Raw genomic sequence first — 27,468 nt, 5'->3', positions numbered from 1 at the left:
CTAAGTTAGGGCCGGATGTCCATAACCTGAAATAAAATCCTGGCTTCAAATCAGCTTCCTCAAACGTAATTATGATAAATCTGAAATAATCATCATTGGCCCAAAACGCTCACCAAATCCACCCATAACTTCGCCCACAACATTGACGGTTTCCCAGTATCCACCTCCCCTCACATCTGGAATCTTGGCATCATCTTTGATCAAACCCTCTCCTTCGACAAATACACTAAACAGATCACAAAGACAGCCTTCTTTCACCTGAAAAACATCGCCCGTCTCCATCCATCCCTCTCCTCCACGGCTGCAGAAACCCTCATCCACGCCTTCATCACCTCCCGTCTGGACTACTGCAACAGCCTCCTCTATGGTTCACCCTCAATAATCATCAATAAACTCCAATACATTCAGAACTCCGCTGCCCGTCTACTCACCCATTCCCGGACCCGTGACCACATCACCCCCATCCTTTATAAGCTTCACTGGCTCCCCATCCCCCAGAGAATCCAGTACAAAATCCTCCTCTTGACCTACAAAGCCCTCCATAACCTGGCCCCATCCTACCTGACTGACCTCCTCTCCAGACACACTCCCACCCGCAACCTCCGCTCTGCTGGCGCCAACCTCCTGTCCCCCCCCCCCCCCCCCCCCCCCCATCCAGACCAAATACAGATCCTGGGGGGACAGGGCCTTCTCCATCGCTGCTCCCACCCTCTGGGACTCACTACCTCACACCATCAGAGACTCCTCCTCACTCACCACATTCAAAACATCACTCAAGACCCACCTGTTCAACACTGCATTTAACATTTAACCCACAGCATTTAACCCCTGACTATCTCTTCTCCTTCTCCTTCCTTTTGCTTTGATTATTTACCGATTTATTTTTGTCTTTTTGCACTTGTTTTTTGTACTCTGTCAAAGCGTCTTTGGGCTTCTTGAAAAGCGCTATATAAAATAAATGTATTATTATTATTATTATTATTATTATTATTATTATGTCCATATAAGCGTATATGTGTCTCTATGCGAGGGGTGGAGCTATGCTAATTAGATAGGGCATCAGGATAAATTCCCAGTGTGTAATTGCCCTTGTGATTTCCAGCCATGCACTCGGCACATAACTGCAAACAACATAATCGCCGACGGTACCTGGACATAAACACCTCGCCCAGCCGAATCTTCTTGATGGGCATCAAGAATGGCCGTGAGGCCACGCCCCGAAGAATGATTGGTTGATGAACGATGCGACGGCACTGCACGATTGGTTAGAGTGTGACGTCATCATTGAACATTCTAGCGCTGGAGGAAAAAGGCGAAGCAACCGCCATTTTGCTCTCTCTCTCGTTCTGGGCTTGGTCGCAGGCGGTCACATTCGCGTTCTCTCTCCGTTCCTGGCTGCGGTGAAAGCGGACGCATTTTCTCTCTCTGTTCCGGGATACGTGAAAGGCGGACGCAACTCTCGCTCTCTTGGTGCTGGCTCGTGACGGTTGTGCTTCGTGCTGTGTGCGCCTGAGAAACATCAGAGCTTTGTGGAGCATGGAACGAATGGAGGAGGGGGACGTTTTTCTGCCGCTTCACAGCTCAGTGTGCAGTGTGGCGATTCCCACCATCCAGAGCAAGATAAATGCCGGCCGGCAGGAACCTTGTTTATTTTTACTTTCGCTTTCCCCTTGTTCGTATACGAGTCTGTGAGGAGGCACCTCAATATCGGAATTAGTTTACTTTAATTTCATTCATTTCTTTCATTGCCTGCATTATTTTTATTGCATTTTCAATTTCTGGTGTTCTGTCTCATTTATTTGTTCGTGGTTTTGGAAAACCGTCATCGCATCTGTCCATGTAAATAAGACCAGGGAACTCCACCCCTGCGTGTGCTAAAGAGATAACACCACCAGCGATTCAGCTTAGACGCCTCGGAGTTAAAGCTCGGTCGGCCATCCGTCACCCTGGGGTCTTAATCCCGGGGACACGACAATACTAACGAAACGTGAGTACTGTACTACATCTATTAATTATGTTTCACTGGAAAGTGAGTATGTCTAATAATTACGTCATATTAAAATGTGAGTACGTCCATTAATTACACACGATTTAAATGTGAGTACGTCTATTAGTTATGCACTGTTTGAACGTGAGTTGGACATTGAGTACATCTATTAATTCCGTATTATTCGAATGTGACTACATCTATGAATTATGTCCATTAATTACGTGCTATTGGAACATATATTTAAGACCTTTATACCCTTTTATGGTGGTTCTGCACGTATATGCAGTGCCTATAGAAAATCTACACCCCCTTTCAAATTTTTCACCTTTTGTTGCCTTGTAGCCTGGAATTAAAAGGCATTAAATCAGACTTTTTTTTACATTTATTTACACATCGTAAACCACAACCTCCAAATTCTACACATTTCATAAAATTAAAAATACAAAACTAGAATATCTTGGTTGGATAAGTGTCCACCCCACTTATCATAGGAATTGTAAATTAGCTCAGGTGTAACCAATCACCTTCAAAATCACACACCAAGTGCAATTGGCCTCTACCTGTGTTAAATTGTAATGATTCTGATTACCTCCACCACCAAAGGTGGATGGAGGTTATGTTTTCACCCCTGTCTGTTTGTCTGTCCGTTTGTCTGTGAACAAAATATCTCAAAAAGTTGTGGACGGATTCGGACGAAATTTGGCAGAGATGTAGCGCATGTTCAAGGAGGAAATGGTTAGATTTTGGTGAAGATCCGGATTCGGCTACTATAATTTTTACATTTATTCTTCACCATTGGGAGATAGGGCCAAAAACGATGCATAGCGAGATATCTCAAAAAGTTGTGGACGGATGTAGACGAAACTTGGTGGACCCGTTGAGTGTCTGACAAGGACGATTCGATTCGATGTTGGTGAAGAACTGAATTTGGATTCGGATATGAGAATTTTTTTTTTTTAAAGTGATTCTTCACCATTTGGCGATAGGGCCAAAAACTATACATAGCAGGATATCTCAAAAAGTTATGGATGGATTTGGACGAAACTTGTTGGACAGCTTGTGTGTGTGACAAGGAAGAATCGATTCAATTTTGGTGAAGATCCGGATCCAGATCCAGCTAGTATAATTTTTTAAGTGATTCTTCACCATTGAGTGATATGGCCAACCAGGTGGAGGTATGCTCTCTACTGAGTGCCATTCTAGTTTCGGAATTAAATCAGCTGTTCCTGTAGGTTTCTTCTGCTGGGTCATGCATTTCACAGCAAAGACTCAACCATGAGCACCAAGGAGCTTTCAAAAGACCTTCGGGATAAAGTTGTGGAAAGGTACAGGTCAGGGATGGGTATAAAAATATTTCAAAGGCCTTTAATATCCCTTAGAGCCCAGTCATGACAATCATTAAGAAGTGGAAGGCATGTGGTACCACCAATACCCTGGTCAGGCCATCCCACCAAACTGGCTGACCAAGCAATGAGGAGACTGATCAGAATGGCCATCAAGAGGCCAATGGCAACTTTGAAAGAGCTACAGGCCTTTATGGCAAAGACTGGTCACTGTGTGCATGTGACAACTAGAACGCCACTCAGTAGAGCGTATACTCCCGCCTATATCTCGGAATTAGACTCCTGATATATCTCGGAATTAGAGGAGAAAAACATCATTTACGAATAAGAATGAAAGCTTTAATGCAGTAAAACAGAAAAAAAAATTCCCCAAAAAATTCCCAAAATAATTTCCTGGATCCGAAATAATAACCTGAGCTTCACCAAAAACTAATCAATTCTTCCTTATCCCAAGTGCAATCATCCCACCAACTTTCATCCAAATCCATTCAGAACTTTTCCAGATATCTTGTTCACAAACATGTGAACACACGAACACACACACGGACGGACACGATCGAATGCATTACTCCCTGGCGGGAGTAATAATATCCCAAGCACTCGACAAGTGTGACCTGTATGGTAGGGTGGCAAGAAGGAAGCTATTACTCAAAAAAGCCCACCTTGAGTCCCGTTTGAGGTATGCAAAAATCCACTCCGGATATTCTGAAGCCATGTGGCAAAAGGTTTTGTGATCTGACGAAACCAAAATGGAACTTTTTGGCCTAAATGCAAAACATTGTTTGGCGTAAACCCAACACAGCACATCGCCCAAAGAACACCATCCTTACTGTGAAGCATGGTGGTGGCAGCATCATGTTATGGGGATGTTTCTCATCAGCAGGGACAGGGACACTTATCATGATAGAAGGGAAAATGGATGGAGCAAAATACAGAAAGATGCTAGAGGAAAACCTGCTGCCCTCTGCAAGAAAGCTGAAATTGGGACGGAAGGTTACCTTTCAGCACGACAAAGACCCAAAGCACACAGCCAAAGCTACACTGGAGTGACCAAGGAACAAAAAGATAAATGGCCTTGAGTGGCCCAGTCAGAGCCCCGACCTAAATCCAATCGAAAATCTGTGGCATGACTTGAAGATTACTGTCCATCATCGCTCTCCACACAACTTGACTGCGCTTGAACACATTTGTACAGAAGAATGGGCAAATATTATCCCGTCAAGATATGCAAAGGTAGTAGAGACCTATCCCAACAGACTCACAGCTGTAATTGCTGCCAAAGGTGCTTCCACCAAGTATTAACAAAGGGGGGTGGACACATCCAAACAACATATTATAGTTTTGTATGTTTAATGAATTTACTGAAATTTGTCAAATTTGTTTTTCACTTGGAAGTTGTGGGTTACGATGTGTAAATAAAGGTGGAAAAAAAAAATCTTATTTAATGCAATTTAATTCCAGGTTATAAGGAAACAAATGGTGAAAATTCTGAAAGGGGTATAGACTTTCCATAGGCACTGTACATACACTTTTGTTATGTATGGTGGTTCTGTACGTACATACGCTTACTTTTGTTATGTACGGTGGTTGTGCATATGGTTACGTATACTTTTGTTATGTACGGTATGGTTCTGCATGTACACAAATACACTTTTGGTATGTCAGTTGGTTCTTCAGTTTATTCATATTTATCTTCCTATTCAAGTAAATATCTTGTTCTACAGGTTAGATGGATCGTAAATATGCCAATGATTGATCAGTAAGTCCCTGGCTGAACATAGATGTTAGAAATATAAAAGCGAAGTTGTTCAGTTAAAATGTTATTATTTTTAGTTCATTGACCATGCAGAAAAATAACTTGTTCCATCACGTAACCAATTGGTAACCCTTCCGCAATGTTTTTGGAACTCAAAAATCCTCTCCCACACCCTGTGCAATACTTAATGTGTAACTTTATATAAGTTTTTGTAACTCTGAAACAATTTTGCATTTGAACGTCCGCAAACCTTAAACTCTCAAATCCTATTCCTGAAATAGTACTCCGATCCTGCTATCACTCCAATCTCATTATTTCTGCAGTCCCACTATCACTCCAATCCCACTGCGAATTTGATCCCGCGAAGAATCCGATCCAGCAATCACTGATTCCACTAAGGCTCATCCTACGAAAAATCAAATCCCACTCAGAATTCAATCCCACTAAGAATCTGATCCGAAAAGACTCCAATCCCACTAGGATTCACAGATCCTATTGGGAAACCAATCTGACGATAACTTCGATCCCACACGGAATAGAGATTTGAGGCATTTTAATTATTTTTATGCTTATGCTTTGACTGATCTCAGGCTCAATTTGAAGCTTCTACATATATCACATGTAGGACAAAGACATTTGTAGAAAAGAATGCACTTTTACATGAATACTACAGACTTAGCATAGGGAGTTGACAAACACAAATGGTATATTGGGATTTGAACCTGGGTTCTTCACATCATGAGCCAGGGGGTTTCATGAGTTGTATTGGTAATAATGCTGGTACACTTTTTCCAACAGTGGAAAGAGTACCAGATGTAACAGTGAGTTTGGGGAACTCGCTGCCCTTCGGGTCCAGGCGAGACCCCACTGTAAGCTGGAAGACATAATGGAAACAGCTAATTGATATTCGTATCACCGAGCCTGGACGTTGACATTTCGACGACCCCCCACATCGCCCCCTTTCCCCCATCCCAAAATCCTCCGTTCTGTCCAACACACGTTATAAGGCGCTTTCAGCGGCGAAGAGGGATTAAAGGAGAGGAGTGGAGGAGAACAGACTCCGAATGTACATGGAGCGATCAAAGAGTCCTTGGGATGAGGTATTCACAATAATCCAGCACATCAATGTGTCTTTATTTCCATATATATATCTATATATATATCTATATATCTATATATCTATATATCTATCTATATATATATATATATATATATATATATATATATATATATATATATATATATACTGTGCCTTCAGAAAGTATTCACACCCCTTGACTTTTTTCACATTCTGTTGTGTTACAGCCTGAATTTAAAATGGATTAAATTTCAAATTTTTGTCACTAATCTACACGAAAGACCCCATAATGACAAAGTGAAAACATATTTTTAGAAGTTTTTACAAATTTATTGAAAATGCAATACAGAAATATTTAATTTACATAAGTATTCAGTCCCCTGAGTCAATACTTCGGAAAAGTGCTTTTGGCAGGGATTACAGCTTCGAGTCTTCTTGGATATGTCTGTATCAGCTTTGCACATCTGAATTTGGGGAGTTTCTCCTGTTCTTCCTTGTAGATTTGCTCAAGCTCTGTCAAGTTTGATGGGGAGCGTCGATAAACAGCAATCTTCAAGTCTTTCCACAAATTATCAAAGGGATTCAAGTCTGGGCTTTGGCTGGGCCGTGCAAGGATTTTCACATTCTTGTTCTGAAGCTATTGCATTGTTGCTTTGGCTGTATGATTGGGGTTATTGTCCTGTTGGAATGTAAATCTTCGCTGCAGTCGAAGATCTTTTGCACTCTGAAGCAGGTTCTCCTCAAGGATTTGCCTGTATTTGGCTCCATTCATTGTTCCCTCTATCCTTACAAGTCTCCCAGTCCATGCTGCTAAAAAGCATCCTCATAGCATGATACTGCCACCACCATGCTTCAGGGTAGGGATGGTGTTAGATGGGTGATGAGCTGGGCTTGGTTTCCACCTCCTGGTGTAAAGCCTAGATTTGTGAAGTGCTGTAGAGACCATTGTCCTTCCGGTAGGTTCTCCTATCTCAGCCAAGGAACTCTGCAGTTTTGTCAGAGTGGTCATTGGGTTCTTGGTCACCTGCCTGACCAAGGTACTTCTTGCCCGGTTGCTCAGTTTGGTCGGACGGCCAGCTCTAGGAAGAGTCTGGGTTGTTCCATATTCTTTCCATTTCCTAATGATGGAGCTCACTGTGCTCGTGGAAACTTTCAACACTCTAGAAATTGATTTATACCCCTCCCCAGATCTATTCCTCCTCACAATTCTATCTCAGAGTTCTACGGACAAGTGTCTTGGACTTCATGGTGGAGCTTCTGCTCTGACATGTACTGTCAACTGTGGGAAATCATCATCGTTTTACAGCGTTTCCATGCTTGCATGTGTAAGCCGTGATTCACCTAATGGCTGCTTTTTAGGCTGCACAATCTGTTGCTCGCCCTCTTGTTAGTCCTGTTAGTGGGACATTAGAAATAAAGGTGTGTTTCTTTATAAATCATGTCCAATCAATTGAATGAGTCTCAAGGATGATTAAAGGAAACTGGATGCACCTGAGCTTTATTTATAGTGGCATAGCAAAAGGGTTGAATACATATCAAGACATTTCAGCTTTTCCATTTTAATTATTTTGTAAAAATTTCTTTAAAAAAAATTTTTTTTTTTTTGGGGGGGATACAGAGTCGAGGCTCGTGAAAGAAATAACATTTATCAAACAAACAAATCAAACAAACAAATCAAACAAACAAGCAAACAAAGTATATAAAAAGGGGAGTGGTCGACAAGATGGGGAGAGAAGGGGAGGAAGCCCACAAACACAACATTTGAGAGCAGGGACATCGGGAGATGTGTGGGAGGGAGAGGGCCTGGGGGGAGGCAGGATAGGTATAAAACGCAAGGACATCAAGGACTTCCAGGAAAGAAGTCGGCACCTCAAAAAAGTGGATTTGGGGTGAAATTAGCGGGGGTAGAAAAGATCAAGGTTTTGGATTGGGGAAGATAAGAGATGGTGGTGAACAGCCGTTTTAAAGACCTGGAGGGAGGAGTGGGATTGAAGAGAGTGAGGGAGTTTGTTCCAGAGGCGGGAGAAAAGAGGAATGAAGGAGTGAAGGTGAGCAGAGAGTCTTGATTTTGGCAGTTTAACCATAAGAGGGTTGCAGGCAGATCTTGTGCGACCTGTAGGAATATTTGGGGGACAGAGCCCAGAGAGAGCTGGGGGAGCAAGGCCGGAGAGGAGTCGGTAGAAGACGGAAAGACCACCAACCTGCCTGCGGTGAGTAAGTGAAAGGCCCTCGGAGATAGCGTCATCGCGGGAGATTCCAATGATTCTGAACGCTTTGGTTTCAACAGCGTGAAGACGAGCTAGGTGTGAGGCAGGAGCACCAGCCCAGAGGGGAGAGCAGTACTCCATTGAGCTGCAGATGAAAGCCTTGTGTGTGGTGAGGAGCTCAGGTGTGCCAAGGAAGGACTTCGCACGACGGAGGATGCCCATTCGGCGACTGGCTTTGGAGGCCAGCTTGGAAATGTGGTTTTCCCAGGAAAGATCATGGCAGATAGTGAGACCCAAAAGCTTGAGTGACAGAACTTCTTGGAGAGGATTATTCAGAAAGTCGATGTGAGGGTTGTCCAGTCGGTCTTTTCGGAGACACATAGTGAGAGTGTGAGATTTGTCAGGATTGAAAGACATGTTCCACTTGTTTGCCCAGTCTGTGATTTTGTCCAGGTCTGCAGAGAGTGAGGAGGCTGCAGACTGCCGATCTGAGGGATGAAGAATGGAGCGACAGAGAGTAGAGTCATCAGCAAAGAGATAGAGAGGATTTTCAAGAGAGTCAGAGAGATCATTGATGAAGAGAGAAAAAGCACAGGGCCCAGAACACTGCCTTGGGGAACTCCAGCCTGAACAGGAAGAGGAGATGAGAGAAACCCATTCAGGGCCACACGTTGACTACGACTAGAGAGGAAGTCCACCAGCCATGCGTGGAGATTTCCATGGATACCAAAGGAGGAGAGTTTGGTGAGCAGAGCAGGGTGCCAGACCGTATCGAGGACACGTGATATGTCGAGGGAGACAGCTCTAATTTCCTGTTTGGCATTGAGGACCTCCATCCATTGTTGAGACAGCAGAAGCAGCATGTCCAGAGTAGAGTGACCTGGTCTGAAACCAAATTGATGATCAGAGATCAAGCCATTGGAGAAGAGGAAAGATTTCATATCCGAAGCAATGATGGATTCCATGACTTTGCTGATAATTGGGAGAAGGCTGATTGGTCTGTAGTTGCTAGGATCTGTTTTTGCACCTTTTTTGTGCAAAGCGGTGATGTTGGCTGATTTCCAAGCAGATGGCAGTTGACCTTGAGCAAAAGAGAGGGTGAAGAGAACAGAGAGAGGGAGTGAAAGAGCGGAAGAACAGGATTTTAGGACCCGTAGGCTGATGCCGTACTTTGACATTATGGGGTATTATGTGTGGATCAGTGACAAAAAGTCTCAATGTAATCCATTTTTAATTCAGGCTGTGACACAACAAAATGTGAAAAAAACCAAAGGGTGTGAATACTTTCTAAAGGCAGTGTGTGTGTGTGTGTGTGTGTGTGTGTGTGTGTGTGTGTGTGTGTGTGTGTGTGTGTGTGTGTGTGTGTGTGTGTGTTCGCAAAGGGATAACATGCTGAACAATCATATACATGTATACAATACAATATATTCGAATTACTTTACAGATATTTATACTGTTTCCTTATTAATTACTTTACATATAATTATACACTTAATAATAACTACAGTCAAAACTAGAGAGTTCATAGAACACCTTACCAACCCAGAGTCTTGAGAAACAAGGACATGGGTGGGGTCTGCGAGTGGAAAATTTGATTGGTCCAGATGAGGTAAAATGCCATAATATTTTGTCCAAGTACTGCTAAACGGAAGGGTTATGAAAGTGCCAACGAGACGATTTGGCTTCCACAGTGTTCAAGTACACAATTCAATTGAAATTAAATAAGGATTTGAAAGATTGTACAAAAAAAAAGTATACCGCCGTTGATGCAGCGTCTTTTACACCACCCTCTCCAACACGTTACATTAGTTATTCATGCCTGTTTTTTGTGTCCTTTATGACGTCCTTAAAAGAGTGCGTTTCCTGTTTGGAATGATTTTCAATAACTACTGCTAAACTATAGGCTCGTTTTCCGATCCACGTTCCGATTTGTGTTCATGATATAACGTTCAATTTAAATAGGTTGTTCCTCGATAAATCGACGTTTGCGGACAGACAGACAGACAGACAAGGTGAACCAATTGCTTAACCTCGTTTTTCGCTTCGTGTGCGCAGGGTAATAATGTGCATTGTACACTGAAGTCTACAAATATTGATGTTCACGCAATTTCTAATGTGCATTTTGTTGCGCACACTGGTGTGTAGGCTCAGAGTCGCTGGTTTGTTCACCTATCAGAAGTAAAACAAGAACATAACCACAAACTATTCAGTTAATTCCGTCCAACATATATTTACCTTTTTGTCGATTTACTTCACTGAGAAACCTCAGCAGTCTTTACATTTAGTGACTATTATGCTGTCAAAGGACATTCCTGCAAACTCCATAAATAATCCACATTATTTTGGGAATGATTTCCCTCACAACAGCCTGGTGGGAGGAGGTTATCCGCTATGGGAGGGCGTGGCATAACGAATGTGCATATTGAGTGAAGAAGAGCCCACCAATTTGGGCATGTACTATGCCGATGCAATGTTAATGGAGATTTATTCACACAATGAACATGGGCCGTTAACAAAATAACCCCTCAAACCCTCCAACATCATCATCACCATCAACTTGTCTTCATCGTCACCATCATCAACATCACCATCACATTATTGGATCATGTTTATCATTATTATTATTACTAGCAGAGTACCCGCCCTACAGGTGACCCTATGGGCGATCTTGTTCCAAGCGTACAACACATTTTTGTTATCTCCTATTGAGGATATTTTCTGCTGATACAACTGCTTTGACTTGGATCTCCTGATGATTTCCTTTGGTAATATTGCTGGCTCTCTGTTCAACTTAGTTTGCTTAGTTGTGGCTTAGTTTGCTTAGTTTGCACAACTTAGTTGTGGCCTTGGTTTTTGAGGCATCTCAATTTCTCCAGAAAAAAAAACATCAACCGTCACCCTAGCTAACAATACCCACGACCAACCCACACTCGCCTTTTCCCCCACCCCCCTCCCCCATATCCTCAAAATCCCCCTTCAACCGTCACGCGAGCTAACAATACCCACGACAAGCCCACACCACCCTCTTTCCTCCCCTCCACCATCTCCTCACAATCCCCCATCAACCGTCACCGTACCTAACAATAGCAATGACCACCCCACACTCCTCACCCCACTCCACCACCCCTCACAACCCCCCATCAAGCATCACCCTAGCTAACAATACCCATGACCACCCCACACCCCTCACTCCACTCCACTCCACCACCCCTCACCCTAGCAAACAATACCCATGACCACCCCACACCCCTTACCCCACTCCACCACCCCCTCACAATCCCCTATCAACCATCACCCTTGCTAACAATACCCACGACCCCAAACCCCCCCCCCCCTTCCACCATCCCCTCACAATCCCTTGTCAACTGTCACCCTAACTAACAAAACCCCACGACCACCCCACATGCCCCCCCCCCCCAACCCCTTTCATCATCCCCAATTAGTATCGGAATCCAAGCTCGCAATGCGCTGTTTCTCCATGTACCATTGCCAGCAGGATTACGGTGAGTTCACAATGTGACGTCACTGGCAATCTCGAAAATCTACAGTCTAGGTTAGGGTTTTTTTCGGCACTTTGTGATTGGCAAATAAATAAAAAATCCCTTCAAATTAGACCGTGATTAATGATTGCCAATGGTTTTTCAGAAAAAGAAATTGCGTTTGGGCTCCCCTTTAAGGGTCTTTTGGGTCTTTTCAGTCTTTTGGGTCTTGATGGTCTTTTGCGTCTTCAGGGTCTTTTCAGTCTTTTGGGTCTTGATGGTCTTCGGGGTCTTTTCAGTCTTTTGGGTCTTGATGGTCTTTTCGGTTTTCGGGGTCATTCTTTGGGGTCTATTCATTCTTTGGGGTCTTTTCATTCTTTGGAGTTTTTTCATTCTTTGGAGTTTTTTGGGACTTTAAGGATCTTTGGGGTCCATTGGGTCTTTTTGGCATTTTGGTTCTTTAAGGGTCTTCGGGGTCTTTTTGCTCTTTTGGGTCTTCAGGGATCTTTGGGATATTTTGTGTCTTCAGGGTCTTTTTGGTATTTAAAAGTCATTGGAGTATTTTGGGTATTTTGGGTCCTCATGGTCTTTAAGTCTTCGGAGTCTTTTGTGTATTCAGGGTCTTTTGGTTCTCTTGGGTCTTCAGGGTCTTTGGAGTATTTGGGGTCTTTTGGGTAATCAGGATCTTTTGGGGCTCTTGGGTCTTTGGGGTATTTTGGGTCTTTTCAGTCTTTTAGGTATTCAGGGGTCTTTTAGGTCTTCAGGGTATTTTTGGTCCTCAGGGTCTTTTTGGTCTTCAGGGTCTTTTGGGTATTCAGGGTCTTTGGGGTCTCTTGGGTCTTTGGAATATTTTCAGTCTTTGGGGTCTTTTAGGTCTTGGGGGCTTTTGGGTCTTCAGGGTATTTTGGGTCCATTGGGTCCTCGGGATATTTTGGGTCCTCTGGGTCCTCCGTCTCTCAGTCTCCAGTCCTCGGGGTGTTGAAGGGGGAGAGGGGAGGGTCTTTTGGGTCCTCTGGGTACTTTAGGTTAAGGATTTCAGGTTACATTTGTGGGTGGAGTCAGGTCAGCTGTCCAACCAATGGGTGAAGAGCGGACATACATACATACATACATACATGCATACATACACTTGCTTCATTATATATAGATTATTATTATTATTAAAGGTAATTGTAAAAGTTTCTAATTGATAAAAGCTGGACATGTTGGTCCCACATGAATTTTATGTTCTTAATACAGGGAAATGCGCCTGGTGGCGGCTTGACGGTTAAAGTGGCTACCTTAAGATCTTAGGGTCTTGAGTTTGAGCCCCTGTCATGCTGTTAAACAACACCAGGTGGGTTGACTCAGCCTGTCATCCTTCCGAAGTTGGCAAAAGGAGCACCAGCTTACTGGAAACCGGGCACTGCATCATCGGTACACCTGCGCTCCCAGCGATGATGCAACCAGCAGACATGGGGTGCATACAAAATAATAATAATACTTTATTTCATGTTCTTAATAATTCCTTTATACATGAAAATAAATAGCACAAAAACAATGCACAAAACATGTTCATTAAGGGTACAGTTTCGACAAATTTTAAATTTGAAGTCCCGAACCTTATTTTCCCTATTACTCCAAAAGTTTGCGGATAATATGATCATAAAAATTATTGGCTACGAAAACATGAAGGTAGACAATTAAAATCCAATTATGGCGTTTAGTAATAATTGAAATTCTGCAGTTTATTTCGGTTTTTATGACAATTAAGAGATGATGACGTCACAATGAAATCATATCACCGAACGTATCAGTTTAATGGAAATGATATCACCATGAAATCCCTCGACGTGAAAAGCATAAACTTAGTTACCTAAAAACTCAGCGTAGCATGATTTTATCATCTAATGTTATCATTTTGTTGATTTTATAAGCTAACTATGCTTTATATGGTATATAATTATGATGGCAATTTGTGTTATACAGTCTTCAAGTGTTTAATTTAACTTAAATAGAGATGTTAAAAGGTTTAAAGGGATATAAATAAATTAATTCCGGGTTTTACCACCGTTTTCTCCAGCGTCTATTACATCACCCTTTTTTTATACATTAGTTGTTTAATACATTAGTAATACTATTCAATACATTTCATATTTAATACGTCACATTACATTAGTTGTTATCCGTGCGTGTTGTATGTGTCGTTTATGACGTCCTGAAAAACAGTAAGCTTCCTGTTGGGAATGATTTTCAATTTTGTTTGACTGTCGGAGGCAGACCGAGTAAAAAAAAAAGAAAAAAGAAGTTATCTCATTCCTCTCTGCGTATAGCCCAGGAGCATTAGCCAAAAATGAAGGGGAAACCTAGAAGAAATTAGTAGAAAGCTGATTTTTTTTGCACAGAGCCCGAGAATGTCGTGTGGATACCCACAGCACAAAGTCCCACGAGTCCCACCTTGTGGCATTTTCAAAATTCAAGATGTCCGCCGGTTAGACGGAAAATGCATAAATTGCGATAACTTCAGCCTAGAACCTCATAAAAGTATACTTTTTATGTCTAAATATATGTTTTAGCACACTAGGATTTTAATAGAATATCTTTCAGTGACCTCCGATAATGATATGCAGAGATAATCCAAGATGGCCGACAAAATGGCCACCGCCGTAATGCAAAAAAACATTAAAATCACGATAATTTTGTTCTTTTACCACATGGAGGTGTACTTTTTTGTCTGTTTCAACACACTGGAATTGCAATCAAATATTTCTGAATGACCATTCACAATGAAGTGAAAATAACATCCAAAATGGCGGCCAAGATGGCTGCCTATTGTACTATAAAACATTGCAATTATCATTATTCTGCTTATATACCTCATGAAGTAATACCTAGCTTTTTCTGTGTACCCTCTTGTGTACTGTTTGTTATGGCCATAATTGCAAAAACTCTCGGGACATTGATTTAGAGGGTGATAACAGTGTTTAAGTCAGGAATAAGAAAAGTGACATTCAGTTAACACGGCACTGTCCAAAACACTAGAATCAGGTTGGGATGACTGGGATCAAAGAGTTGGTCTGCTTTTGTGTCGTATTGTAATTAAATGTCAAATCTCCATGTGTTGTTTACCTCTTGCAGGCCTTGTGGTCACAATGTGAAACATTTTGCATTAAATAAAATAATAGCAAATGAAACCTATCATGATTTTGATGTTTTTTTTGCATTACAGCAGCGGCAATTTTGTCAGCCATCTTGGATTATATCTACATATCATTATCTGAGGTCACTGAAATATATTCTATTAAAATCCTAGTGTGCTAAAACATATATTTAGCCACGAAAAGTACACTTTTACGAGTTTCTAGGCAGAAGTTATCCATATTTATGTGTTTTCCATCCAACCGGCGGCCATCTTGAATTTTGAAAATGCCACAAGGTGGGACTCGTGGGACTTTATATTGTGGGCATGGTATTCTGGGTGGGACATGGTATTCTGAAGCTCTGTGCAAAAAATCAGCTTTCTACTCATTTCTTCTAGATCCTAACCTAATGCTCCTGGGCTATTACGGTTTGTGTTCAATTCAATATACAACATTCAATTTAAATAGGCTGTTCCTCGATCATAAACTGAAAAGACGGACGGATGGATGGACAGATTTTACCCAATTGCTTAACCCCACTTTTCGCTTCACGTGCGTCGGAAAATCATGTTATCTTGATTTAGTGGTACGTTATGATGTTAAACTGTAACTCTCTATTGGTGCTTGTGGTAAAACAATGAAATGGTGGAATGGTGGTATTATTTGCTTCACTGGAACTCTTAATAGACTGTCGTCCTTCAGAGGTCGGCAAATTGAGTACCAGTTCACTGGTAATTCCCTGTGTGTCGCAAGAAGGGTTGACTGGGTTGGTGGCAGGATGGGCATCCGGCCATAAAACATTGCTTCAAAAAGGGGACCACGGTGCCCGAAAAAGGCCAACCCTGCTCTGCGGGGGGAAAAATGGCCTCTAAAAGTGTTTTTATTTTATTTTATTTTTTTACTGGAACTCTTAATGACTGTTTACTATGGTACCTAATAATATTTTAAAAGTGTGCACTAATAAAACAAGTGTATGTACTGTGTGAGTGCAACAATAATATAACTAGGGGGGCGGGGGATATTGTAATCTGCTCCGTCTGTCCATCCGTCAAGCTATCTCCTAAACGGTTGCACAGAAATTCACCAAACTTGGTAGTTCTGATCACCACATGGCAAGTAGGCGTCAGAGCACTATCATGTATGGCCCTGCCCGCTAGGGCGGGGTCAAAAGGTCAGATACCAAAAAATGTAATTACAAGCACATTTTAAAACATCTTTCAAATTAAACTTTGTAAATGCAAACAACATCGGGGGACGCATGAAATATGCGACGATTTATTCGGATTTGACGTCCGGTTAATGCCCAAGGGGTGTGGATTTGGAGTCACAGAGGTCAAAATGGATTTTTTTTAACTCGAACTTTGATATTGGGTCAATCCCGGAGGAACTTTTTGCCATCTTTCAACTTTGCTTTTGGTGGGAAGCGTGGGGATTTGCGATGGCGTGGCATCGACTTCGCTCGAGTATTTTATTTCAGAGGGAAAAAGTGATATCACCTTTTAAATCCTTGGCCACAAAAACATGAAGACAGTCACTTACAAACCCAGTTATGGCATTTAAAGTTTGAAATTCTACAATTAATTTAAGACAATTTAAAGATGATGACGTCATAATGACATCATAACACCGAATAGATCGGTTTTCCTTGAAAATTTGATATTGGCATATAATTCCTTGATCTTAAAAACATAAGCTTAGTAACTGAAAATGTCACCATGGAAGATTATGATCTAATTAAACTATTTTGTTTGTTTTATAAGGTAATTACCAGATGATGACATCATACAAGACATTCCGGAACATGACTTCAAAAAATAAATAAATCTGTCAGCCCATGTGGTGCTTCGGTGAAAAAAATGTGCTTTTATCCACAGTGTAACGATTCTCATCATTAAGCCACCATAGTAATTACAACGCCTTGGCCTTCACTACGGCCAATGGTGTGCGAGAACGAAATGGGCAGACATATCACATGATCATGCAGGTAGAGCCAATGAACCAATCGGGAAACGGCGACATTAACACACAAAGGTAATCGTGCATTCCTTATAGATCCCATGGGATCTTTTTTTTTTGCAATATTTTTTTATTGCTTTTTTTCTTTTGCCATTTTTTTTCTTTTTTGCAATATTGTTTATTATTTTTTTGCCTTTTTTTTGCAATATATATATTTTTTTTTCTTTGCTTTTTTTGCATTTTACCTGCCTGGGTGTTGTTACCTGTTGTAATCATGGTAGTAATCCAATGTACAAAAGTGGGAGCAGATAGGACAACAGTAAACAATTTGAATATGTCCTGCTTCATGATGCAGTGCCCCCTTATGGTTTTGCATCAGAATGGCAGTTTTCACTTCCAACAAGAATGAATTTCCAAACTAAGAAATTGTGGATCTGAGCATCTCCGAACATGCTACCGAACGTCACGTAAAATATACAGTGGTATCTTAACATCAACAATGCACATGGCAAAGAGGGCTTGATGTCCCCTCAAAGTGTTAATAGACCTTCCATCATGGCCGCAAACACAATGCAGGCTTCATAGCTATTTTTTGGCATTTTACCTGCCTGGGTGTTGTTACCTATTGATTGTATTTTAAATCTTTCCCCAGCAATGGTACGTCGGAAGAACCAGCCACTGCGGACCCCCGCAACCTCCGGTGGAAATCGAGCAACGGAGGGCGAATGCGACGAAATGGTCAAACAGGCCGCAAGAACTGCCGAGGAGTTGGGCACCGGAATGACCATGGTGCAGGAAGGTTTTCTTGCTGATCCGGAGGATGGCAGCCAAGGTTGTTTTGGTGTGAATACTAATCAGGATCCATGGTTTGGTCAAAATGAAATGGCAGACGAGTCTGGAGGAAGGACCGGTGGATGGACGTCGCCGGCAGAGAGATGCCCCTTTGCCCCATTGTGGAATATTGCTGCAGCCGATGGCTTATCCAATGGAACAAACAATGTGGAGGTAAGCAAGAAGAGTGAAGGTGAGAAGCGGGGAGGACGTTGTTCTACGAAAATGATAATTACAATTCAAGGTTTATTTGTGAAAGCGTATTGTCATAAGTATAATCACAATCATAATTCTGAACATTTGATGCTTTTAGTGATTAGCCAGGGCTTCAAATTGGTCTCATTTGAAATGTGAACTCCATAATAGACTAAATAATCTGGCACCTGCTTCTCTTATGGAACTGCAGAGCAACAACCTTTGCCTTTACAAAGCAGGACTTCAACCTATCCATCACTACCTTATATTCAAGCACAGAAACTGTCTGCTCTACATTTGAGAAGGTCCAAAGATTTCTGACTAACCTTGACATCTCTTCCACAACTGGATGAGACAGCAAGTTCATGGTCCTGTAGGCATCCATAGGGAAGGTTTCAAACGAACTCACTGCACAATGAAGGTGTTAACACTCATAAGGTTCACTACAGACTAAAATAAACTGATTGTGGTTGAGAAGGTCCATATCCAACAAGCGTTACGCCGAGGTCCCCCGTCGGTGAAGTGATGTGAGTTGACAAAGTGGAAGACGGAAGGCGGCCATCTTGAATTTTGACGTGGCGACCCAATTTTCAATAGCGTTCTTCCTTATGCCTAGTTGCACCCACACACCAAATTAGAATTGGTCCTTCGCTTACGCACGTCCGCACGCACGCACGGACGGACGGACGGACGCACACACGGACGGAGGGGAAAACCATAGTCCCCCTTTCGCTCCGCGGTGCGACGGGGGACAAAAATGGAAGCACCACTGACAGATATAGCCACCCAATCGACTAGACTCAGGTCCGATGATTCAACTACTCTGCGGTCTTCATCCGGGACCTTTTTCTTTTCTAGGTGTGCAAAATACTAAGTCTTCAACTCTTTCATTTTGAGTCTTGGATCCCATGTAGCCTGTAGGTGCTTCATTGCAGATGGAAAAACATCTGAGATGGAAAACTGGTGACCAGGTCCAGATTTTCATGGAATTCATCAGGACAGGGGGTGACATAGTGGAATGAAAAATATCCTCCATAAGTGAATAAAAAAATTGTGTTAGAGATTTTGACTGCAGGTGTCTAACACCACATTGACTGCAGGTGTTAGAGATTCAGACACGACGGGCATGCAGTGACAGTTAAGTGAAGATCTCTATTTCAGAACGTCTTTGTCTCGGAATCTCTCGTGCGACCTCAGTGTGGGATGGCGGGTGACGTAGCAATGCAAAATATTTTCGTGAAGCTCCATGTGATCGCCTATACAGGTGATAGCATACTTTAGTGATTTGATAAAAGTGGAAAAAATGAGATTTCAAGGCTATAATTGGTACTGTGACTTGGTACACAATTATTGGGTTGTCTCAAGTAACGTAAAAATGAGGGCTGGTTTAAAGTGGGATGAAGATTAATATTATAGGAACTTCAACTGGACTCGGTGGTATAATGATTTCGAGCCTCTGCTCCGAGTTTGGGAGATTGGTGGTTCGAACCCGTCCGAGTCACAAGGTAGACTTTAAAAACGGTCTGTGCTGCTTACTTGCTTGACACTCAGCATTTAAAGGGATCGAGCACCTACAAACAACCACATGTTGGTAACTAATGCGCAGGCTTGATGGGCCCGATGGCCGACCTCCTCCAGTGTTGAAGTTTCTTGAAAAGAAACTCAAAGTTTCTCGGAGTGGGTGTTGAAGTTCCTTGAAAGGGAGCTCAGAGTTTCTAGGATTGGGACAACGGTGTGTGTGGGATAGGATTATTAGAGTGGGTCGGTGGGGTTTGAGTTGGACAGTATTATTGGTGGGACGGGATGGGATTAGAGCGGAGTGGAGAGACCAGTGCGTGGGAGTAATGTCAGACTGCGCTAAGCAGTTTCATGATCTCATGCTGACTGTAAGTTTCTCATAATCTCAGGCGCCTTGGGCATGCAAATTCCCTCATTCGATCAAATCCTACTTTTCCAACGAGTTGTTATTAAACAGTGCACAAAGAAAATTACAACCATTCGCAATCACTCTCAAGGTGCAGTTTTTAAGACTCGGATCTGGATGTCTGAGCTTCAAGTGAACGTGAATTTCCAAGGATTTTCAATTCCCAAGTTTCGCTTTTACTCACAAGTCGCGAAAACCTTCACTGGAATACACCAAGTCGGGTTATTCGAGGACATCTTCGTGCCCGTCATTTCTCTCCGACAAGTACAAGACCGTTTGGTAATCGCAATGGTCCTCCAAGGTCGATCCGTCCAAGGCAACAGAGAGTGTTCCTGATGGATGCAGACCGTTTGCAGACCCGTATTGAGATCCAGTAATCGCGTCTGCTTTCTTGAGCTTATCGAAGCATCTCGATAAGACTTGTCGATAACCTCTGTAACCTCACTAAGAATAACCACAAGCTTAACAAACCTTCTAAGGGGTCATTGCCGGCCCGGATGTAAAAGCATTTTCACGTTGAAGCATTAAAGTATGCAAGATGGGGGGCGGTGGCCTTAGAACAAAGAAGGATCTTTGTTCTCAAACATTTCCTAAGGTAATCATAAGCCTCTGAGTTACTGAAAAGGTGGTTTGTAAAATATTGTTCAATTACAACAACGCAGTGTGAAAAGTGAGGGTGCTAGGGTGTAGGAATAGCAACGGCAGCGGTGGTGCTCTGTACGAGTATGTTGGGAGTGTCAGGGTGGAACTGCTTTGCACTAAGTCTAAAGATGAATCACTGCTGATCTTTTGGCAAAATATTATCGAACTAGAACGGCACGAAGTGGAGCGCAAACCTCCGCCAAGCTGAGCATATTACGTTTCGTATCCCACTGATAGGCCGGATCTGGATCCAGACCTGAACCAAACCCGAATCGGCTTGTTCTTGTCACCCAACCAACCCATTCACCAAGTTTTGTCATAACTCGTCCACCACTTTAAGACATCGTGCTCACAGACAAGCACAAATAGAGGTGAAAACATAACCTCTATCCACCTTCAGTGGCAGAGGTAATAAAGTGAGCGGGTCAAAAGGTAAGAAAGAACCCTTGAATTTATCGGCCTGACTTTCGATACAAACATTGCGCCAGGTGTTCCGCCGCGCCATGTGAACGCTCCCAGCCAAGGTGCATTGTGACGTCACAGACGCCTTTGTTGTGAATGTTTACTCTTTCTCGGCGATTGAAGTCTCTGTAAAATAGAACAAGCATTTGAATGTTGAAAGCAACGCTCATTCGTTATGCAATTGTCGGATCAGTTACAACTTAGAATGTGCTTTCTACGTTTCTAGAAATAGCAGCTGTTTTTGTTCCTGTAGATCAACAATATGCACAATGAGGGATTCAGTCCTTGGTCTGGAGTACAACATATACTTATAGTAATTGAGTGAAACGAACACAAAACTTCTCTATTGGCCTTCGACGTCAATTTTAACCTTTAAACGGAACAATTTGAACCTTTTTCATTTCCCACTTCTGTGTTAGGCCAAGAGCTCGCCGATCAACGCTCGTCAATGCACAGTAAATACACACGGACCATGTAGAGAAACGTTAGGGCAGCACAATGTTGGCGGCAAAAGGTAGGTACAGGGTACAGGTGAGTGTCCAGCTACCCGGGTAAATGAGACAGCGTCACATTGCGAGCTTTTTTAACATTCACTTTGTCGTTTGTTGGCGATTGCTCTTTAAGAAGCCATGCTGTGAGGTTACCATCCAGGTTCATCATTTCCATAAATTTGCCAAATCGGTTCTAGCTGAAACACTGCCCTCACCCGCAAGGATTCTTGGTTTTCATTTCATGGATCAATCTCTCTCAGGATTGTAGAGTTATTTGAAGAGATCTCCCCAAGCATGACAAGTTCCCTTCATGCCTTCCTACCAACCAACTACCTTAGTATACCTGTATCGCCTGTTCCTTTAGTCCTCCGAAGAGCTCATCATACCATTTGGTAAAGAGGTACAACATGGCACCAATCAGGGTGGTAGTGTACACGGCGACAGTCAACGTTATCCATTCAAGAACATCCACTTCTGAAGAAGCTAACCGCTCCTCAAGCACCTGCTCAATCTCCTCCTACAGTTTAATGTCCTGTCTCACCTGTGTGTTTCTCTCCCATATTCCAAACCGCCTAACCAGAAAGTTTCCTTCGTCAAAATGCCTCTGTTCAGTGTTCACCCAGTGTGGTGAGGAGGAACCGGATGATTAGTCCATCGCTTGAATCAGTGGTTCTGCAATTGTGGTCTGCAAACTCGCCACCAAGTTATACCAGTTGCTATTGGCGGGTAGGATGGCCTAGAGGTATGCACACTCGCACCTGAGACGTCTCAGTCTGGGTTTGAATCTCAACCAGGCTACAAACTGCCACCCTGGTGTTTTGCACGCGGAGCGAGGCATGAATCCGTCGGACGGATGTTAAACCGGTCGCCTGCCATCCTGTCTGCCGGCGTTAAAGATCCATCCGACGAGTTATCGCCGGCACCCTGACCAAAAGTACAAATTCCCGCTCGAACCTACAGGGGGCGCTACATCAGCACCACCAACTTTGCGAGAACTCGCGCGAACCCGCAACCACGTGCTGCAACCAAACGACGACGAAGACCTCTCAGACCACTCGCTATTCTCAGAGTGGTTGTGGTGAAGGCTGCAGCTCCCACACCTCAAGCGATTTCACCCGCCTAGGTGTTTCCATGTTGCATGTGAGCAGCCATCTTTGATTACGTCACATTTAAATGGCCATCACCACAACTGGAATGCTTAACTTTTCCAAAACGAAATCTCACAAAGTCTCGGATGAGACAACCATCCTTGTCCTCATGTCCTGTATAAAGTGTTGCAGACTTCGCCATCTGCCATTAACGTGGGTTCAACTTCAAGCATCCTTGGGTTTGAGGCCTTTGTTCCACCGATATTAAAAACCGCGCTCTTTGTACAAAGGTTTCCGTTTTTGTTTGGCAATTTGACCGTTCCCAGAAACGGGTGGAAACAACCGAGAAGCCACACCAAAGGACCAGGCGCAAAGTCAAAACATACACGCGTCCCCTCACCAAAAAGCCCACGAAAAAAATGAAGCAAAACAGACTATAAAATGGCGGCCGTTGCTAGGCGACGCAAAGCTTTCGCCGGCGGGAGGGACGCCTCGGCTGACAGAAGCCAGCGCGCTCTGGAGACTCTGAGGTGCCGGCCGTTCCCGCCCAATCCCACATGGGCCTGAGATGTATAAAAATTCCTCCGCTTAATGCAGCCGTCACTAATGGCGAACAGATGGCGGCGCACGCACGGTGACGACGACGTGCTCTGGTTGACGGGCGTTTGTCGATCGTCGAGCCGATATCGGAGCCGCCATTGTACGTGCGTCGTCATGGAGCCACCGCCGCGGTCGTCCCGACACACAAGGTACCCTTAAGCCCCTGGATGTTGGTTTCCTCAGGTAAATATTAATAAGACCCCGACCGCCAGAAAGCTCTGAGGTGACCTCGTGTCGATGGTAATTAATATTTCTGACCTTTGTGCAGACCGCCAAGAGTCGGGAAGCCGAGAAGCCAAACCTTCCTCGGTGGGCCGCACAGAAAGGCTATTGTGAAGACGAAGGTGTGCGAGAGGGTGCTGACAATGGCTGCCACGCATCAGTCATCCGGTGTCTCGGATGCCCGGAAGTGAGGGGGCAGCCGCCCGAAGACCCCTCTCACCCCCCCAAGGAAAAGCAGTACAATAGGTGAGCTTGTTCGAGCATCTGTTTCTCACTCGTTCCTCCCTTCCAATCACTCGAACCTTCCATTAACCGCCCTGTAGTTACCCAGAATGCCGTGGGGCACGCATCTTGGGTCAGCTGAACAAAAGTGCAGAAAATTAAACAAATAAAAAATGGATTAAGAATTAATAAATTCTGGACAAGCAAGTGAGACCTTATTGATTCGAAAAATAAGTCGATTTTTACGAAGAGATTTAGGACCATCGATTTATTAGGTATGCAAAAAATGGGGCTTGCCCCCCTACCCGGCCCTTCACCCCCAATCTCCCACGTGCACGTGCCCCTGGCTTTTACCTCCTCTTCTCCCTTCCCTTTACACTCTTACTACACCCCCCCCCCCCCCATCCTTCTCGCCTTATGCCCTCCCCGCAAAAGTATGTAATAAATAGATAGCCCCTTATCACACACCCCCAGACTCTATCCTCCCAAACATCTTTCCCCTTCTCTCCCCATCTGAGTGAGGTGAGAGCATGGTGATGAGTGTAGTCCAGTACAGGATGTGAGTGAACATGGGGCTAGGGTAGTCCAGTGCATGTGCGATGTGGATGAGGTGAGTGAGCAGGATGGTGGGTGTAGTCCAATGCAGGTTGTGAATACATGTGCGATGTGGATGAGGTAAATGAGCATTGTTGTAAGGCAGTCCAATGCAGGTTGTGAATACATGTGCGATGTGGATGAGGTAAATGAGCATGGTTGTAAGGCAGTCCAATGCAGGTTGTGAATGCATCTTGTGATGCGGATGAGGTGATCGATCATGTTGGTGAGGGTAGTCCAGTGCATGTGGATGAGGTGATCGATCATGTTGGTGAGGGTAGTCCAGTGCATGTGGATGAGGTGAGTGAGTATGGCGCTGGCGTAGTCTAGTGTATGTGTGATGTGCATGTGGTGAGTGAGCATGGCGCTAGCGTAGTCTAGTGCATGTGTGATGTGAATGAGGTGAGTGAGCATGGCGCTAGCATAGTCTAGTGCATGTGTGATGTGAATGAGGTGAGTGAGCATGGCGCTAGCGTAGTCGAGTGCATGTGTGATGTGGATGAGGTGAGTGAGCATGGCGCTAGAGTAGTCTAGTGCATGTGTGATGTGGATGAGGTGAGTGAGCATAGCGCTAGAGTAGTCTAGTGCATGTGTGATGTGGATGAGGTGAGTGAGCATGGCGCTAGCATAGCCTAGTGCATGTGTGATGTGCATGAGGTGAGTGAGTATGGCGCTAGAGTAGTCTAGTGCATGTGTGATGTGGACGAGGTGAGTGAGCATGGCGCTAGAGTAGCCTAGTGCATGTGTGATGTGGACGAGGTGAGTGAGCATGGCGCTGGCGTAGTCTAGTGCATGTGCAATGTGGATGAGGCGAGTGAGCATGGCGCTGGCGTAGTCTAGTGCATGTGTGATGTTGACGAGGTGAGTGAGCATGGCGCTAGCATGGTCTGGTGCATGTGTGATGTTGACGAGGTGAGTGAGCATGGCGCTAGCATGGTCTGGTGCATGTGTGATGTGGATGAGGTGAGTGAGCATGGCGCTAGCATGGTCTAGTGCATGTGCAATGTGGATGAGGCGAGTGAGCATGGCGCTAGCATAGTCTAGTGCATGTGTGATGTTGACGAGGTGAGTGAGCATGGCGCTAGCATGGTCTGGTGCATGTGTGATGTGGATGAGGCGAGTGAGCATGGCGCTAGCATAGTCTAGTGCATGTGTGATGTTGACGAGGTGAGTGAGCATGGCGCTAGCATGGTCTGGTGCATGTGTGATGTGGATGAGGTGAGTGAGCATGGCGCTAGCATAGTCTAGTCCATGTGTGATGTAGATGAGGCGAGTGAGCATGGCGCTAGCATAGTCTAGTGCATGTGTGATGTTGACGAGGTGAGTGAGCATGGCGCTAGCATAGTCTAGTGCATGTGTGATGTTGACGAGGTGAGTGAGCATGGCGCTAGCATGGCCTGGTGCATGTGTGATGTGGATGAGGTGAGTGAGCATGGCGCTAGCATGGTCTAGTGCATGTGCAATGTGGATGAGGCGAGTGAGCATGGCGCTAGCATAGTCTAGTGCATGTGTGATGTTGACGAGGTGAGTGAGCATGGCGCTAGCATGGTCTGGTGCATGTGTGATGTGGATGAGGTGAGTGAGCATGGCGCTAGCATGGTCTAGTGCATGTGCAATGTGGATGAGGCGAGTGAGCATGGCGCTAGCATAGTCTAGTGCATGTGTGATGTTGACGAGGTGAGTGAGCATGGCGCTAGCATGGTCTGGTGCATGTGTGATGTGGATGAGGTGAGTGAGCATGGCGCTAGCATAGTCTAGTGCATGTGTGATGTTGACGAGGTGAGTGAACATGGCGCTAGCATGGTCTAGTGCATGTGTGATGTTGACGAGGTGAGTGAGCATGGCGCTAGCATAGTCTAGTGCATGTGTGATTTGGATGAGGTGAGTGAGCATGGCGCTAGCATAGTCTAGTGCATGTGTGATGTGGATGAGGTGAGTGAGCATGGCGCTAGGGTAGTCGAGTGCATGTGTGATGTGGATGAGGTGAGTGAGCATGGCGCTAGAGTAGTCTAGTGCATGTGTGATGTGGATGAGGTGAGTGAGCATGGCGCTAGCATAGTCTAGTGCATGTGTGATGTGGATGAGGTGAGTGAGCACGGCGCTAGAGTAGTCTAGTGCATGTGTGATGTGGACAAGGTGAGTGAGCATGGCGCTAGAGTAGTCTAGTGCATGTGTGATGTGGACGAGGTGAGTGAGCATGGCGCTGGCGTAGTCTAGTGCATGTGCAATGTGGACGAGGTGAGTGAGCATGGCTCTAGCGTAGTCTAGTGCATGTGTGATGTGGATGAGGCGAGTGAGCATTGCGCTAGCCTGGTCTAGTGCATGTGCGATGTGGATGAGGTGAGTGAGCATGGCGCTAGCCTGGTCTAGTGCATGTGCGATGTGGATGAGGCGAGTGAGCATGGCGCTAGCCTGGTCTAGTGCATGTGTGATGTGGACGAGGTGAGTGAGCATGGCGCTGGCGCAGTCTAGTGCATGTGTGATGTGGATGAGGTGAGTGAGCATGGCGCTGGCGTAGTCTAGTGCATGTGGATGAGGTGAGTGAGCATGGCGCTAGAGTGGTCGGGTTCATGTGTGATGTGGATGAGGTGAGTGAGCATGGCGCTGACGTAGTCTAGTGCATGTGGATGAGGTGAGTGAGCATGGCGCTAGAGTGGTCGGGTTCATGTGTGATGTGGACGAGGTGAGTGAGCATGGCGCTGGCATAGTCCAGTGCATGTGTGATGTGGATGAGGTGAGTGAGCATGGCGCTGACGTAGTCCAGTGCATGTGCGATGTGGATGAGGCGAATGAGCATGGCGCTGGCGTAGTCTAGTGCATGTGCAATGTGGATGAGGCGAATGAGCATGGCGCTGGCGTAGTCTAGTGCATGTGTGATGTGGACGAGGTGAGTGAGCATGGCGCTGACGTAGTCCAGTGCATGTGCAATGTGGATGAGGCGAATGAGCATGGCGCTGGCGTAGTCTAGTGCATGTGGGATGTGGACGAGGTGAGTGAGCATGGCGCTAGAGTAGTCTAGTGCATGTGTGATGTGGACGAGGTGAGTGAGCATGGCGCTGGCGTAGTCTAGTGCATGTGTGATGTTGACGAGGTGAGTGAGCATGGCGCTGGCGTAGTCTAGTGCATGTGTGATGTTGACGAGGTGAGAGCATGGCGCTAGCATGGTCTAGTGCATGTGTGATGTGGATGAGGTGAGTGAGCATGGCGCTAGAGTAGTCTAGTGTATGTGTGATGTGGACGAGGTGAGTGAGCATGGCGCTAGCGTGGTC

General features: G+C 44.6%; 1 protein-coding gene across 1 annotated transcript in view; it reads left to right on the top strand.

Annotated features, from left to right (window-relative positions):
• LOC137428156 (zinc finger transcription factor Trps1) overlaps nt 1-27,468 on the top strand; it is a 51,131-nt gene that overhangs the window by 14,317 nt on the left and 9,346 nt on the right. The window contains exons 2-3 of the mRNA XM_068118101.2: nt 17,581-17,933; nt 23,430-23,629. Of these exons, the coding sequence (XP_067974202.2) occupies nt 17,583-17,933; nt 23,430-23,629 (551 nt within the window). The 5' untranslated portion in view covers nt 17,581-17,582. The remainder of the gene's footprint in view (nt 1-17,580; nt 17,934-23,429; nt 23,630-27,468) is intronic.

This window comes from Myxine glutinosa, chromosome 5, assembly GCF_964187855.1.
Source record: "Myxine glutinosa chromosome 5, kmMyxGlut1.1, whole genome shotgun sequence".
NCBI classification, from domain to species: domain Eukaryota; kingdom Metazoa; phylum Chordata; class Myxini; order Myxiniformes; family Myxinidae; genus Myxine; species Myxine glutinosa.
The sequence above is the reverse complement of the archived record's forward strand: the minus strand, read 5'-3'. Positions and strand labels throughout refer to the sequence as shown.